The following is a 16,389-nucleotide window of genomic DNA, read 5'->3' as shown; positions in this document are numbered from 1 at the left end:
TGGCTCTAATACTCAGTTGTACATTTGCACTTTGGCCCTCACTGCATTAGACTTATATACTATATACTTAGTCTATAAACTGTGTTACCTTCATCACAATGCTCAAATGTTTTGCGGCTCCAAACAGATTTTTTTTTTAAATTATTGTTGCCTAAAATGTCTCTTTTGATAGTAAAGGTTGCTGACCTCTGAGCAGTGAGTAGTTAGACTCCTGATCCACCATCCAGACCAGCTGGTGGCGGTAGTGCGCCATAAAGTTGTTTGCCAACCGCCACAAACCACCACCGAAGAAGAAGAAGAGAAAGCACGCAACACATCCATGGTAGCAGTCTACTCAAGGTGAAGCTAGCAGCTAGCATGGAGGCAGTTAGCCAGCTGCTACGTCTGTGCGGATTCTAGCTCTGAATGAGTTCAGTCTTTATTAACATCTGTAACATATCACATAACACTATCAGAGAGAAGTCTACCGTGTTCCGGTGTTGTGTTTAAATGGCCGGTAATTAACTCTGAACTTTGTGACGACAGGTGAGTTCATGTTGTTGCTACTTTCTCAGCCTGAATAACAGATAGCGGGAACTCCACGGTACCTGTTACACTTTACAAGTATACACATACATACTATATATATATATATGTGACCCGACAGATTCAGTGATGCTAGAGGACAACCTGTAGGAAAAAGACTGACCAGTTATTGTAAGGTGTCCCTATCTATCTACATTACTGCACTATATCTAGTAACTACTATCCTGATACTCTCTGTGACAGACTGATACTCTCTGTGACAGACTGATACTCTCTGTGACAGACTGATATACTCTGGATCACAGAGTTGATTTAGTGGCACCGTCTAACGTTAATGTTCCCTATCCTAGATCTGGAGTTATGTCATCATACTCACGTTACATGTCTCACCTCCTACTCTCACAGAAACAGAAGTGGACATTGAAGGACACAGGCAGACCAGGATGGCCAGTGTAAGTGGCTTCAGAGACATAACTGTGTGTGTTTGAGAAGAAGAATTAGTTCATTAATCATACATTTTGCGTGTCCACTTATTTTGTGCGCAAAGTAATACCATTTCTACACACATTAGTGAATTAGGCAAGGCAAGGCAGCTTTATTTGTATAGCACATTTCAGCAACAGGGCAATTCAAAGTGCTTTACAGAAACATTCAAGAACATTGCGACAAAGTGCAAAAGAACATTAAGACATAATTAAAACAGTCATAAAAACATTAAAGATTAGAAAATAAAAACAAGCTAAAAAATAAAAGCTAGGATAGAAGCTAAAATAGAATATAACATACAAGAGTAAAAGTTCTAGTGCAGTATCAGATCATTATCTGGTTTAATAAAAGGCAGCAGCAAACACTGCTTCTGCATGTTTAGTTCTGACTCTGGGGACACTAAGCAGACCTGATCCAGATGACCTGAGAGGTCTGGATGGTTCATAACATAGCAGAAGATCAGAAATGTATTTTGGCCCTAAACCATTTAGTGCTTTGTAAACCAGCAGCAGTATTTTGAAATCAATTCTCTGAGAGACAGGGAGCCAGTGTAGAGACCTCAGAACTGGACTGATATGATCCACTTTCTTGGTCTTAGTGAAGACTCTAGCAGCAGCGTTCTGAATCAGCTGCAGCTGTCTGATTGATTTTTTAGGAAGACCAGTGAAGACGCCGTTACAGTAGTCAAGTCGGCTGAAGATAAATGTATGGACTAGTTTTTCCAAATCCTGCTGAGACATCAGTCCTCTAATTCTGCTATATGTATATATATATATATATATATGTAAAGAGAATATTTTGTACATGTAAATGTTGTCAGTGATCATAAGTTGAATGAACTCCATGTGTATGTGTTTAGTTGCTGTGCAGCAGAGCCAGGCTGGTCACTTACCTCCCAGGGCTTCATGTGTTGGTGCATCGTGTGGCTGGAACCAGAGCCTTCTCCGCAGCTGGATCCTCGGGCTCTGATGAGCCCCACGTAGCCATCCCTCCCTCTGACATGGGTATGACATTGTAACATTAATTAGCTGGAGCTGAGTATAAAATGTAAAATGAGAAGCCTGTTATATACAATATATCATAATGTGTGTCTTGTTATGCTATATAAAGCCAGTTATTTTGAGCGGGAACACAAAGGTTTCAAACGTGCATCAAAAGCTCTTCCTCTGATCCATTTATTCTGGTGTAGATCAAGCCTGAAAGAAAATTGTTTTGTTTATTTATATTATCTGTGAAACCTGCGTTTTCATGCATCATGTATTTTTCCCCAACGTGCCTCCCAGGTTATGGACTACGGACAGTGTGGCCCGATGAGAGCATGGGGCCTTTTGGACCCCAGGACCAGCGCTTCCAGCTGCCCGGTAATGTGGGTTTTGACTGCCACCTGGAGGGAGTAGCAGAGCAGAAGAGGAGCCTGGCACACAAGATGGTCCCTGATGTGTTGTCTTCCCCGTCCAGCAGTGAGAGACATGAGTTCATTCTGGCCCAGTTCATCGGAGAGTGCTTTGTAAGTGTAATAAAGTCAACACTAGTTCTTCTTCCAATAGCTGGCTCTATTCCTCATACATACTTGCTTTTCTGACAGCTGATTTGTGTGTATGTGTGTGTCAGGAGAAAGACGACCCAGCCTCGTCTCAGAAGGTCAATGGAGCTGAAGAGTACTTTGACAATTCCAGTCTGGAGTGTGCCATACAGTCCTGCCCTGAACTACTAAAGAAAGGTACAGCTCTGATGCTGCACTCCTCACACACTGCTCAATAAAATCCATGTTAATTATCTTTATTTGAACTGGTTGTTAAGAAACAGGTTTTCCATGTGGTCCTTAGTTAAGTTAAGTTTTATGAATGTGTCTTTGCTGGTACAGTGACTTTTTAATTTAAATGTTTGTAATTGTCTTTCTGTGTAACTAAGTGTTGCCCTTACTGCTGATGAGAAGCAATGTTTCTGTCTGACGTGTATGTTTCCTGATAATGTGACAAACAGATTTCCAGTCCATGTTTCCTGAGGCTCCATCCTCTGGTATGATGGTGGTCACAGTGACCCAAAAGACCCAGAACGATATGACTTCATGGTGTGCTGAGGTGGAACAGGAGAGAGAGCAGATGCTTGACAAGGTGAGCAGCTGTGTGGAGTTTGTTAGAACTGCGGGAGAGAAACTCTTCTAAAACATAAAAATGTTAAGTTCTTTCCCCCTTTGATTTGTTATTCACTGTAGAAAGATTCTCTTGAACCAACAACAGCATGATGTATGAGTATATATATTATCTGCACTCTACAGTACACAATATTATGTGCAGAAGGACACGTGATTATGAAATAATATGACTAGGGATTACAAAAAAGTCATGAGTGAAATGCATTAAATCAAATGAAGACAATTTAATTTAAGGATTGGGTACCAATTTCTAAATGAAGTAGAAGACAATAGAAAGAATGTTGTGGTCAGTCTGATGAAGTACTGTAGTTGGTTTGCCAGGTATAAGTTAAAGGACATTTCTGTGCTTATCAGCCTTGAGATTTGCTTGGTTGCAGTGTGGAGCATTTCATTTTTGTTTCTTTGTTTTTTAATAAAAGCGGGTAATTAAAGAATCAATCTGTTGGTTTGATGGATAACATTGCGTAGTAGTAGTAGTAGTAGTAGTAGTGCTAGGGGGAGGTTATCAACTTCAACCTTTTTGAGTAATGGTGTGTAGTTAAGGTTGAATAAGTCTGACAGCCAATATCCAGGTCCCTCATCGGCACAGTCAGGTTCATTTATGGACATTTTGTGTCTTTGGTGTATTTTGCACCAAATGTGACTGAGGCTGAATATAAAGTCATGTATAAATTGCATTTCCATTATCGCATCAGAAGTGCATCAAATGAAGTTGACAAAATCAAATTAGGCGTCTTTGGAGGTTTGGGGAGAAAAATACTTTTGATAAATGATTTGTTCACTCAGCTTATTATGCACATGTATCACACATGGGTAGCTGAAGACAGTAAACCATCATCAGTGAAGCCACTAAGTGAGACTAAGTCGTTCCTCTACTTTGCAGTTTGTTGATGGAGCGAAGGAGATCTGCTTGGCTCTGCAGCGAGAAGGATTCTGGGCGGACTTTATCGACCCATCTTCAGGCCTGGCGGTAAGATACCACTGTCACTCAGTGTTGTAAGAGTAACACTTATTTAGGAATGGGCTTCCATATAGTGGATGGTTAAAATCTCACAATTAATAAGTTAATTTACATATTGTGTAAATAGCAAAAATAGACCCGAGCACATGAGTAAGTGTGTGCCTGCTGCATCTGTATCTGTCTCCTTCACAATGACCGACAGTGTCCCTACCCCCCTGATAGTGTGGGACACTAGTGTGTGGCAAACATTTTATACATCTATTCTATTTAAATATTTAACTGCACAGGCTGCAATTTGGTACTTTTGACTGTGGTCCCCCAGGACCCCAATACATTGGTTTTGTGAAAATCATTTTTCCTCCAAAGGTCACTTAAATGAGAATAGCTGGTCCACCTTAAAGGTCAGCCCACCTTAAGTGGGCCTGAGCTGGAGTTGTTGCTCACTTTGGGGCTAACCCATGGATGTTGGAGGAGGGCTCCCGTTCATTCCTATGAGAGTGTCTCAGTGGAGCATGAAGCCAAAATGACTCGACTGCCGAGTGATAAAGAACCCAGATCATCCGGCGATCTTCCTCATCCACTGTCAAATAAACTGCACTGCTACGTTCAGTTATAACGTTACGTCATCATCATCATCAATCTCTCTCTCTCTCTCTCTCTATGGGTGGCTTGTTGCGTACTTCAACCACAGCAGCGCTGCTTGCCATGCACTAATCTTGTCGGTTAACGGTTAATGATCGGTTAACGAAGCTCAGCTATCGGTCATGAAAACAAATGTAAATTAGCATCCAAGCCCTAGTCAACATTCAAAGCTGCTGATACGTTGGAAATGTATTGAAGAGAATTGCATAACTTTATTTTATCTATTTTTCTGGAGATGGATGTGATGGATCAGACATCTATATGATAAATGTGTGTGTTCCTCCTCAGTTCTTTGGCTCGTACACCAACAACACACTGTTTGAGACAGATGACCGGTACCGTCACCTGGGCTTCCAGATCGAGGACCTGGGCTGCTGCAGAGTGATCCGACACTCTCTGTGGGGGACACATGCTTTTGTGGGGTCAATATTCACCAGCGCACCACCCAGCAGCCTTATTATGAAGAAGCTGCAGGGCAGCTGAACACAAGCTCATGGACACTGGGTTGCCATTAAAACTGTAAAACCATATATGGACTGGTGATGGTGTTTTTGACCGCAGCTTCATAATTTTAACGAAATTCTTTAAGAACCTCGTAAACTGACTTCTTAATGTTTTTACCTTTGTTTGTATAAATATGAGTTGATTTTGATTTGTATTTATAGACTACAATCCCAAAGCTGCTGTCGTCACATTAAAGTGGTTCTTGACTAAACTGAAAGTGTTTCTGGACCTTTTACATACAAATCCCTCTCAGCAACACTCTCCCTCTTTCTCACTGCGTATCTGATTGTGTTGTCTGAATCGTCATGAGATAATTTCATGGAAGATATAGAATCTACTTTCTCTACGACTGCCCTAACAATTTAGTACTAATAGATGCAGCGGAAGACTGAAAATGCATTGCATCTACACTCTAGAAACAGTTGCTGGTTCCTACTGGCATTAAATGTATGAAAACAAGACTAGAGAACAAGGGAGGAAAAATTGAGCATTTTAGAGGAAAGGAGAAATAAATTATACTCTAAATAAATTTTTTAACACTGGGTACAGTGCTGGAAAACAAAACGGAAATTTGGGGGAAATGGTTTCCTCAACACTATTATTGTGCAGATCTTATGCAGAAGTAATTATGGTAAAACGTATTTGACATTTACAATATGCCACCAAAACTGCGGGGGTACAATAGCGTAACAAAAGGAAGTCCCATGCAGTTTCTGAGAAAGGGGGTTTCAAGAATTAAGGAATATCTTCATTATTTTCTTCTTTCGATCTTCACGCTACAAATAAATGCAGTGGAGTAAAAGTACTCATTATGCAGAATAATCTATATTATTGTATTATAATTATCGATGCATTATGTTTTACTTACTTTAATGTTGCAGCTGGTAAAGATGTATATACTGCTGATAGTTTAATCTATGTACATTAAAATGTTTTTGTAGATTATTTGCAGTAGAATAAAAAATACAATATTTCCCTCTGAGATGTAGTCGAGTAGAAGTAGAAAGTAGCAGCAAGTGGAAATACTTAAGTGAAGTACAAGTTCCTCAAAAGTACTTAAGTACAGTACTTGAGTAAATGCACTTAGTTACATTCCACCACTGACAGTAACTTGTTGTTTATTGGAGGACCAGCTTTAAAGGACAGATGGCATGATGGTTTTATATGATGTAATAACAGTTCCCTCTACACTAGGTTACTGTGTAAATGATCACTCAAACTATATATTAGTCATGTTTACTGGACCGTTGTATGGATGCATCCACAGATCCACAGTCAGTCGGTAAAAAAACACAATTACTGGAATTGATTCGACATTCCGATCTTTTAATGAGCAGTAGAAGAGAAATATAGGCTGACACCTCAGCACAAGCTTAAACCATGTAGAGAATTGTAGAGGTGAGACGATAAAACAGGATACAGGAAGTCCAGTGTCAGAGACAGAGTTTTAAGGCTGAATTTTAAGGCTTCTCAGATGACAAAACACAACAGCTCATAATACAGACAATCGCTGAGGCAACTGATTTATCTTTCGGTGTGTTTGTGCACTTCCGAGCACTGAATGGAGGATATTCAACAAGTTTCTAAGGGACTGTGTAACACTGCGTTAACATAGGACCAGGCATCTACATACAACGAGGCAGAGAATCCTCTCCAGGTGTTGACATACACATATACAGTTCACTATAGTATATGTGTCGGGACTCTCATACGGATCATTGTTGAGTGCCTTGCTGATGGCCACAGAGATGAGATGAGATGATCACTAAATCTTCTCCTGTAATTCTCAGCAAGACAGCAAATAAGTGAAATTCCCATAATATATTAACATACTATCATATTACAGATATGATTATAAAAATTCAAACAATCATAGGAGACAGACTCGGCGATCAGAGCTCACGTTGCAGCTTTTAGGAGGTTTGAAGGGAGTCGTCACAGAAGAAGGCCTGCAGAGTCTTCCCACCGGAGATGTACTTGATGCTCTCTATCTCACCGCCGTAGTTGCTGGGCTTCTGGAAGTGGATCTCCAGGTGGTCCTGCAGGTCCTCCTCGTCCTCCTTGTCCTCGATGTCATCCAGGAGGATGGTACGCTTCGGAGAGCCGCAGAAGGTCTGAAATGAAACACCAACATCAGTTTGTCACATGAGCAGATGGATCCTGATGTTACCACCGATATGAACTCAAGCTCACCACAGCTGTTGATACTAAAAGGACTCAGTTTTTTAAGCTCACCTTGATCAATATTAAATATGAGAGTGTATTTTATAACATTTAATGACCAACAAGTTAACATGGAATAATAGAATTAGAATAGAAACACTCATTGTAAGTAAACTAGGGATGTAACGGTTACCGGTTTCACCATAAACCACAGTAACGGTTAGTATCACCGTTTAAAATTTGATTTATCATTAAAAGCCCGGCGGCTCGTAACATTAGCGAGCGTGTGAGTATGAAGTTATCAGTAACGTTACAGCTGAACGTAGCAGTGCAGTGTGTGTGGACAGTTCAGGCTGTTGGTGAATAAATGCTTCAACACCTCAGACTGTGTCTCCTCCTGCTGATTAAAGTGAAGGGGGTTAATCTGTATTTATATCAATTATTGGGCTCATTGCAATATCTCAAATGCAACACAGAAGATAGACAATGTGTGTGTGAGAATAATAATAATATTAATAATATTAATAATAATAATAATAAAACTGTGTATATCAGCACTTTTTGAACATTTTAACAATACCGCGATAACACTGATAACCGTGATAATTTTGGTCACTATAATCGTGATATGAAATTTTCATTCTGTTTCATCTCTAAAGTAAACATTATAAAAAGTCATATATTTGACTCACTATGTCATATATTTATGATATAAAATCTTAATGTAAAAGCTCGATACTCAGAAATGCCGTCAACTAGCCAGGGGAGGAATGCAGACCATAATATGCTGGGTGGGTAGAGAGCGCATACAACCAGTACCAGTACCAGTACCAGTACCAGTACCAGTACCAGTACCAGTACCAGTACTTTATCTCACCTGAAACTGGTGCAGCTGGTATTTGAAAATGGATCCAACCGGCACGATCACTTCAGAGTCCAGATCCACACGGTAACTCGCTCTCAGAGCCAGGTTCTCAGCAACTACACACACACACACACTCTTTATAATTAATACATCATTAACACCCTGATGCTAAGGCTGGGTTTCATTTAGAGGGAGACACTGAAGGTGAACAGGGTAAAAACATATGAACTAATAGATATCACTATGAAACTTCCCCAGTTACTGACATGAAGGCAATTATTATTTTCTGTATTAAAACAGGCTGGAGTGTCAGTTTGCGTATCATTGTAGTGAATGTTTCCATATATGCATAATAAGGGAGGATAACTAACAGGTGGAGACATGTTAACAGAGGTTGGTTATGAATTCATCCTCAGATGTCAACATAGTGCTGATGGGATTTACTCTGGCCACAAGGAAGATTGTAGTGGGAAAAGACACATGACTGTACCTCTACTGTACTCTTACAGGAATCTGAACCATCCATGAACAGCAGGTGGGTTGCACTGGTTGCAAATTGAATGAACTTGCTGATCAGTGAAGTGTGAAATGGCTACAGGCTGCTGCTGCTGCTGCACTCCCTCCTTCATTCACAGAGTTGGTTTGGCTGCATTCCTACAGCAAGCCTTCTGAGCTCTTCTCTCTCTTGCACAATGTGTCTGGAGTTGCAGTCAAGCAGCCGTCTGTCTAATGAGCTTCTGTCTTAATAAAAACAGGTGCTAACTACACTAATTCACTGAGAACTACAGGACACATTAGAGAGTTGTACCTCCAGGGTGGAGGAAGGTGACCTGTCCTGTCCCAGTGTTCTTGTCGTACTCCACACTCTCCACCTCTCCTCCTCCTCTGCTGGGCCTGGAGAAACTCATTTCCAGCCGGTCCTTTATTCTCTCCTCGGGCATGGAAGGGGGGATGTTGCACACCTTGACATCCTTTCTGGAAACATTGAGGTGGACCTACATGGGTGAAGGCACGAACCGATTACAGTAATGGTCAGTGCAATGAATACTATAGAGATTATTATGTACAGTATGTAACTGGATAACAGGGTAACACATAAAGCACCATTGTTCTGAGTCAGTATTGATGCGAGGAAATTAGTTGAGGTACACTTTTAATTTATATATTTAACTTCCTATTATTTAACTATTATTGCTTCACATGTAGCTTTAATTTAGCAGTCGAGCTGCTCATCTGCTAAATTAAACACTTAGATGTCAGCGCAACAAAAAGATCAGTGGTTGAATTTAAATTTGTCAATTATTTTGATTACTGAATTATTGATAACAAAATGGACTGAACACACTAGACTGGATCTGCTGTGAGCCACTACAAGGCAGGAAAAATACTAAGGACTTTCATATTACAGACTTATTATACGGTTTCAATTGTTGTCAACTTCTACAATGAAGTAATTTGCCCATGACACTGTCATTTCTGACTGAAAAACACCTTTTCAAAGGGATCAATTATGTTTCTTTTTAGTTGAATTCTGTCGTTTTAATGTGTTGATGTGCAGCGTGGTGCGGTGGTGGTCTGAAAGTGTGTCAAAATGTACCTCAAACTTAACAGTAGGATCCATGGTTACTCTTTTTGGTTTTACATCCAAATTGATGTTGTCACAGGACACAGAGCACTTGGCAAGCTTCAGGATCTGATAGGCCACTGGAGGACAGAACAACAGATATATATCAATTATCATTTCTATCTTTTGATACATGTCATACATGTTCCAGCAGCAGCAGTGCTCCCTGCTGGCTGTAGAGCTACACTGACTGACATCCAATTACTTCAGTTACAAGTGATTCAAGAATCATAATTTGGAAAGACCAGTATCACTTTGTACTATAAAGTGTATTTCATGTATTTTGGGATTTATTAATATTAAAATACAAGTGAAAGTAGATGAAGAACTAAGCTAATGGATAAAGTCATGTGTACCTTTCTCTTCCTCGAAGGTGATGAGGGCCTGTCCTCCCTGCAGGAGCACAGTGGGTCTCTGGCTGATGGCAAACTTCCCTCTGATTGGCTGACTGTCGTCATCCATGTCCTCTTCACTCTGAGACTTGAACTCCACCTCTGTGTCTGGAATCTGGGCGTAGATCTGGACAGGTGGAGGAATACAGAACAATAATTATACCTGTGACATTATAAATACTATTATTGTTATGGTGTCATTGTTGGATATGCCAATGTATTATTATTATTATTATTATTATTATTATTAATAATAATAGGGCTGGGACGATACACCTATCTCCCGATTCGATACTATCACGATTCTTGGGTGCCGATTCGATATTTATTGCGATTTGTAAGTATTGTGATTCGATATTACGATTTATTGTGATTTTTGTTAACTTTTTTTACCACTAGACCATGGGAAAAAGTTTAATCATACACTTCTAGGGACTTTTACTTTGGAAAATATCTAAATTAATCCAGTAAGAATGTTTGATTTTCAGCATGTATGTAGTCAGAGATGTCCTGCAGTCAAATATGTCAAGTCATTTTCAGGAATCATTCATTACATTTTTTTCCAGCAACCCAAAAATCAATGAATAAACACATTTCCCTCATAAATTAGTGGTATTTTCTTTTTAATTGATAAGGGACATGTAATGCCGTTTTATACGTTCTCGTTTCGTCTCGCTGCGGTTTGTTTTGGTTGACGGATACAGAACGGATGTGACGTCACGTTACTCAGACTACAACAATAAAAGCGGTAACTACCTTCTACCTCCACATAGACTCAAATTAAGCAAATATATAGATTCTGGAATTAAAACATCTATATCAAAATCGTAAAAAAAAAAAAATTGCACTACATAGGTGAATTGATTTTTTCCCCCACCACTAATTGTTAAGATATATTGTATTGTTACTAATCAATACGGTGAAATGTATGCAGTGACAGGTTGGTGTAGTTAGGGAAGACCTTGAATCCCACCTTGAATTTCTGCTGCATTCTTGTGCACTCGGCCCTCTTAGCCTCCAGTTCAGCTTGACAGCGCTTCAGTTCGTCCATCAATTCCTGTTTGCCTTTACCAAGCTTCTGGATTTCATCCTATTTGAAAGAATCAAGTGAAAACATGTAGTGATTTCCTTGTTATTCTCTTCTCATTTCTTCCCAGCAGCCTGTATAGATGTGAAAGAGATGACAGTAACCGTACCTGCACTGCGTTCATGCTTTGGGAGAATTCCTTTTGACACTCCTCCTGCTTTTTAACACAAGCCATCATCTCCTGCTGAGCCTTCGCCTTGGCTTCATCTTCTTCCAGTTTTTCCAAGATCAGCCGGGCTTTCACATCATCAGCTTTATCTGCTTTAGTCTAAAAGACACAGCCGGAAAAGTTCAGACTATGACTATGGCAGACCTATGGTCAGTTTACCCAGAGGGTGTTGCTAACAGGAGAAAGTATTTCCAGCTCCAGATGATGATGGTGGATTATCACGTTAAACAAGGACACCATTTCTTGAAAGTTTAAATGGCCTTCTTTAATTCTATGAACACCACAAACTAAATTCCATTCACCTCAACTGTATTGTGGAGGCAGAAATCTGAGACAGTAATCTCTACATGTACAAAATAAAACCAAAACTATCTGCATGGACCGATCCCACCAGAGGGATGAGAGAAAAATAATCAGTGAATCTGAAAGTAAACAGAACAAGAGGGTGTGAACATCCAGATTTATCTGTGTTCCATGTCAACATCATATAAACTGGGATAAGCCTCATAAATGGGTTACTCATGGCATGTCCATGTAAACACACTCAATAAATGAGGTTTAAGTGCTGACTTGCACACACATTCCATATCATGTGATGATTCTCAGACATTTCATGTGAAATATATTTCACATTACATTTGAAAACATGAATTTCACAAGTACATTTTTCACCACTCATGTAATGACAACTATGAGACAGACAGACAGACAGGCAGGCAGACAGACAGACACACAGACAGAGTGGATGAAGCTGCAGGAGTGATTTGAGTTTCTATGAATATTCTTGTATATTTGGGGGAGAGAGGGGGGGGATATGTATTTTTTGCTCAGAGAAGGTAGCCTGAATTTTTCAGCTCATCATTTGCCTCACATTTATATAAGTATTTTCAAATAAACAAAATCATTAAAGACGAACTAGATCTGATGGTGTTGTAGGCTAGCAGTCAACCATAATGAAACCAACATGGAGACTCAGAGCCAAAGAACACGAGGTCATAACATGGAACAGGTGAACTGGTACCTGGTTAAACTCTATATCAAGCTGATAGTGATAAACACAGCTGGCAGTCTACACAGAGTGGATCCAGTTACTGTCCATCTGGACTAAATGTAGCCTAAAAGATTGGCTATAGACTCATATTCTTTCCTGCAGCTGTCAGACTCCACAACCAGCACTGCTCCCAGTAGACCACATACACACCAAAAACTGACCATAACTGCACTATAGGCCTACTGTACACTGACTGTGCAATATTAGTACTACTCGGGTGTAACTTCAATTCATACTGTGCAGTACTTTCAGGTGAAATTTCATTCCAATCACTGTGCAACATCAATTTCCCACACGTGTTAACAGTCTTTTTATTGTCAGTACTGTATATATTGTTTCCTTTTTTATATTTCCTTCTATTTAAATTGTTCATATTTTATATGTCTGTCTACTTTTGTTTTGCTTTTTTTTTTACTGTGTTGTATCTTGCTTTTTGTTTTTACTGATGCTTCTTGTTTCTGCACTATCCCATTTGCTGCTGTACACTGCACATTTCCCCACTGTGGGACTAATAAAGGAATATCTTATCTAATTTTATCTTATCTTATATGAAAGCCTAGAATTTGGTCATTTTGCACATTTGATTTGTGTCTTTTTACCCATGGCAGAGAGTAACTGAGTAGCCTACATTAGCCTACTAGGCCTAATATAACCCGGTCCTGATCAGAAATGTACAATATTACACATCATCACCTCACCTCAGTGCATCTTACCAGATTATAGTTGGAGAATTCTGCGTTGAGCGACTCCCGTTTATCAGACTGAACTCACTACAGAGCTGAAATAAACCGGTTTTAATGTAGGCTAGTTCTAATGTAGACTAGTTGTAATGTAGTTCTGATGTAGGCTAGTTCTAATGTAGACTAGTTGTAATGTAGTTCTAATGTAGACTAGTTGTAATGTAGTTCTGATGTAGGCTAGTTCTAATGTAGACTAGTTGTAATGTAGTTCTAATGTAGACTAGTTCTAATGTAGTTCTGATGTAGGCTAGTTCTAATGTAGACTAGTTGTAATGTAGTTCTAATGTAGACTAGTTCTAATGTAGACTAGTTGTAAAGTAGTTCTAATGTAGGCTAGCTCTAATGTAGACTAGTTCTAATGTAGGCTAGTTCGAATGTAGACTAGTTCGAATGTAGTTCTAATGTAGTTCTGATGTAGGCTAGTTCTAATGTAGACTAGTTGTAATGTAGTTCTAATGTAGACTAGTTCTAATGTAGACTAGTTCTAATGTAGTTCTGATGTAGGCTAGTTCTAATGTAGACTAGTTCTAATGTAGTTCTAATGTAGTCTAGTTCTAATGTAGACTAGTTCTAATGTAGTTCTAATGTAGGCTAGTTCTAACGTAGACTAGTTCTAATGTAGTTCTAATGTAGACTAGTTCTAATGTAGACTAGTTCTAATGTAGGCTAGTTCTAATGTAGACTAGTTCGAGTGTAGTTCTAATGTAGACTAGTTGTAATGTAGGCTAGTTGTAATGTAGACTAGTTCTAATGTAGGCTAGTTCTAATGTAGACTAGTTTGAGTGTAGTTCTAATGTAGACTAGTTCTAATGTAGGCTAGTTGTAATGTAGACTAGTTCTAATGTAGGCTAGTTCTAATGTAGACTAGTTCTAATGTAGTTCTAATGTAGGCTAGTTCTAATGTAGACTAGTTCTAATGTAGTCTAGTTCTAATGTAGACTAGTTCTAATGTAGTTCTAATGTAGGCTAGTTCTAATGTAGTTTGAATGTGGTCTAGTTCTAATGTAGACTAATTCTTATGTAGTCTAGTTCTAATGTAGTCTAGTTCTAATGTAGACTAGTTCTAATGTAGTTCAAATGTAGGCTAGTTCTAATGTAGTTTGAATGTGGTCTAGTTCTAATGTAGACTAATTCTTATGTAGTCTAGTTCTAATGTAGGCTAGTTGTAATGTAGACAAGTTCTAATGTAGACTAATTGTAATGTAGACTAGTTCTAATGTTGGTTAGTTCTAATGTAGACTAGTTCTAATGTAGGCTAGTTCTAATGTAGACTAGTTCTAATGTAGACTAGTTCTAATGTAGTCTAGTTCTAATGTAGGCTATTTCTAATGTAGACTAGTTCTAATGTAGTCTAGTTCTAATGTAGACTAGTTCTAATGTAGGCTATTTCTAATGTAGACTAGTTCTAATGTAGTCTAGTTCTAATGTAGACTATTTCTAATGTAGACTAGTTCTAATGTAGACTAGTTCTAATGTAGACTAGTTCTAATGTAGACTAGCCTACTGACCATCTGTCAGGGGTTAACTCTCACCTTCCATGTCTCCAGCTCCTTCTTGGCTTCCTGGAAGTTATCACTGCGTTCATCCTTCAGACCTCCGTCCTCCTGACAGGAAGGAACAACAATAATAATAATAATAATAATAATAATTATAATAATAATAATTATAATAATAATCAGCCTCCTGTTAACAATTACTTCCCTTCACACCCTTCAGATGCTTCAGTTATCTTACCTGATCATTTATCGGGCAGTTCTTGTAGATGTCAGCCATGGCCTGACGGACGAAAACGAAAGTAACGTCAGGACAAATAAAAGCAGTCGAATAGAGGCTGTCCTCGTGTCCTCCTACCGTCCTGTCCTCCTGTCTGACCGACCTATTCTGTCGTAAAGTGAGAAAAGAGACTATTAGAGAACACACAGTTCAACTGTACTCTCTACTGACTGGAGGCGAAACTAAAGCGAAAGTTAGACTGATGTGTACGCAGCAGTCTTTTGGTCCCTCCCACCTGAGATGATGCGAGGAGAGAGGATCCGGTCTCTCCGCCCGCCCACTGCGTGGTGGAGTCACACTCACAGCTCAATGAAGCTCCTTCTTTAAAGGTCCCACATCGTGCTCATTTTCAGGTTCATACTTGTATTATGTGTTTCTACTAGAACATGTTTACATGCTTTAATGTTAAAAAAATGCTCCGTTTCAGTGCATTTCAACGGAATTGTGTTGCTAGGCAACAGTTTGAGTCCATGTTTACTTCCTGTCAGCTGATGTTATTTACATACACTGCAACAGGAAATAAACTGGGACACATTTAGAATGTTTACGTTTAAAACCGTGTAATGGTCTAAATATTGTATATTTGTGACAACACAAATGGACAGAAATCCTAACGGCTTGTTTCAAACACACACTTTCTGAATACAGGCTATGTGGATTTCTCCGTATATTGAGCGTTTTGATAGTTTAACAGTATTTATATAGTATTTAAACCTGCTTTATAATGTAAAAGACATGATAATCTCACTTTTTACAATATGGGACCTTTGAGGTGGAGGGTAAAAAATATAAATGTAACATTTGCTCTCAATCTAGAATATATACAGTATATAAACATCTAATATGGTGAAGTCAGGTAACATGGGCAAGGTTGGAGCATCATAGCTCTTTAAAATTGTATAGCCAATAATAATGTAAGAAATTTTTTTATTGATCTGAGGTATGGGCATTGTGTCAGAGAAAGTGTATGGTAAAGCGAGCCTGACATAGCAAATGTCACTCATCACTATTAAGGATAATAAAGCAATTATGAGCAATTATATTTTTTAACCGTAACAGCATTATTCAATGAACTATTTGTTCAGCTTTGTATTGTATGCATTTTGCATATTTATGATGTTGTTAGTATGACACACCAAAGACAATGGTTAGTGTTAATTTACTGTTAAAGCTGTAATGAATGTGTTACCCTCTTCTTATGTTGGCCCATTTTACCTGAACATTGTGTCATAGCTCAAGAGGAAAACCTGCT

At 38.9% G+C, this 16,389-nt stretch overlaps 2 protein-coding genes across 3 annotated transcripts; one reads left to right on the top strand and one right to left on the bottom strand.

The window, feature by feature from the left end:
• The first annotated feature begins 247 nt into the window (after positions 1 to 247).
• On the top strand, positions 248 to 5,484 carry mmadhcb (metabolism of cobalamin associated Db). Of its 2 annotated transcripts, none has more exons than XM_074658268.1 (8): positions 248 to 339; positions 931 to 977; positions 1,871 to 2,015; positions 2,295 to 2,518; positions 2,623 to 2,731; positions 2,995 to 3,125; positions 4,050 to 4,136; positions 5,058 to 5,484. In XM_074658268.1, the coding sequence occupies exons 2-8, from the start codon at positions 969 to 971 to the stop codon at positions 5,250 to 5,252; spliced, it is 900 nt and encodes a 299-aa protein (XP_074514369.1). In that variant the 5' UTR covers positions 248 to 339; positions 931 to 968; the 3' UTR covers positions 5,253 to 5,484. The 2 variants fall into 2 exon arrangements, with proteins under 2 accessions (XP_074514369.1, XP_074514368.1); XM_074658267.1 differs by having other exon boundaries at positions 285 to 525.
• Positions 5,485 to 6,578: 1,094 nt separating this feature from the next.
• Positions 6,579 to 15,356, bottom strand: nmi (N-myc (and STAT) interactor). Its single transcript, XM_074658265.1, has 10 exons — positions 15,216 to 15,356; positions 15,099 to 15,140; positions 14,897 to 14,968; positions 11,514 to 11,672; positions 11,291 to 11,407; positions 10,282 to 10,444; positions 9,899 to 10,005; positions 9,110 to 9,296; positions 8,314 to 8,417; positions 6,579 to 7,387 (listed from the first exon to the last, which is right to left on the bottom strand). The coding sequence occupies exons 2-10, from the start codon at positions 15,135 to 15,137 to the stop codon at positions 7,187 to 7,189; spliced, it is 1,149 nt and encodes a 382-aa protein (XP_074514366.1). The 5' UTR covers positions 15,138 to 15,140; positions 15,216 to 15,356; the 3' UTR covers positions 6,579 to 7,186.
• Between the last annotated feature and the right edge of the window lie 1,033 nt (positions 15,357 to 16,389).

This window comes from Sebastes fasciatus, chromosome 14 (genome assembly GCF_043250625.1).
Source record: "Sebastes fasciatus isolate fSebFas1 chromosome 14, fSebFas1.pri, whole genome shotgun sequence".
Lineage (NCBI taxonomy): Eukaryota > Metazoa > Chordata > Actinopteri > Perciformes > Sebastidae > Sebastes > Sebastes fasciatus.
This window is presented reverse-complemented; position numbering and strand designations above follow the sequence as displayed.

Coding starts and splice junctions, on each gene's coding strand:
- mmadhcb (XM_074658268.1), top strand. Junction 2,732..2,994: donor CCCTGAACTACTAAAGAAAG/GTACAGCTCTGA, acceptor TGTGACAAACAG/ATTTCCAGTCCATGTTTCCT. Junction 3,126..4,049: donor GAGAGCAGATGCTTGACAAG/GTGAGCAGCTGT, acceptor TCTACTTTGCAG/TTTGTTGATGGAGCGAAGGA.
- nmi (XM_074658265.1), bottom strand. CDS start 15,137: ATGGCTGACATCTACAAGAACTGCCCGATAAATGATCAG. Junction 9,297..9,898: donor ATCCTACTGTTAAGTTTGAG/GTACATTTTGAC, acceptor TCACCCATGTAG/GTCCACCTCAATGTTTCCAG. Junction 8,418..9,109: donor CACCTTCCTCCACCCTGGAG/GTACAACTCTCT, acceptor GTGTGTGTGTAG/TTGCTGAGAACCTGGCTCTG.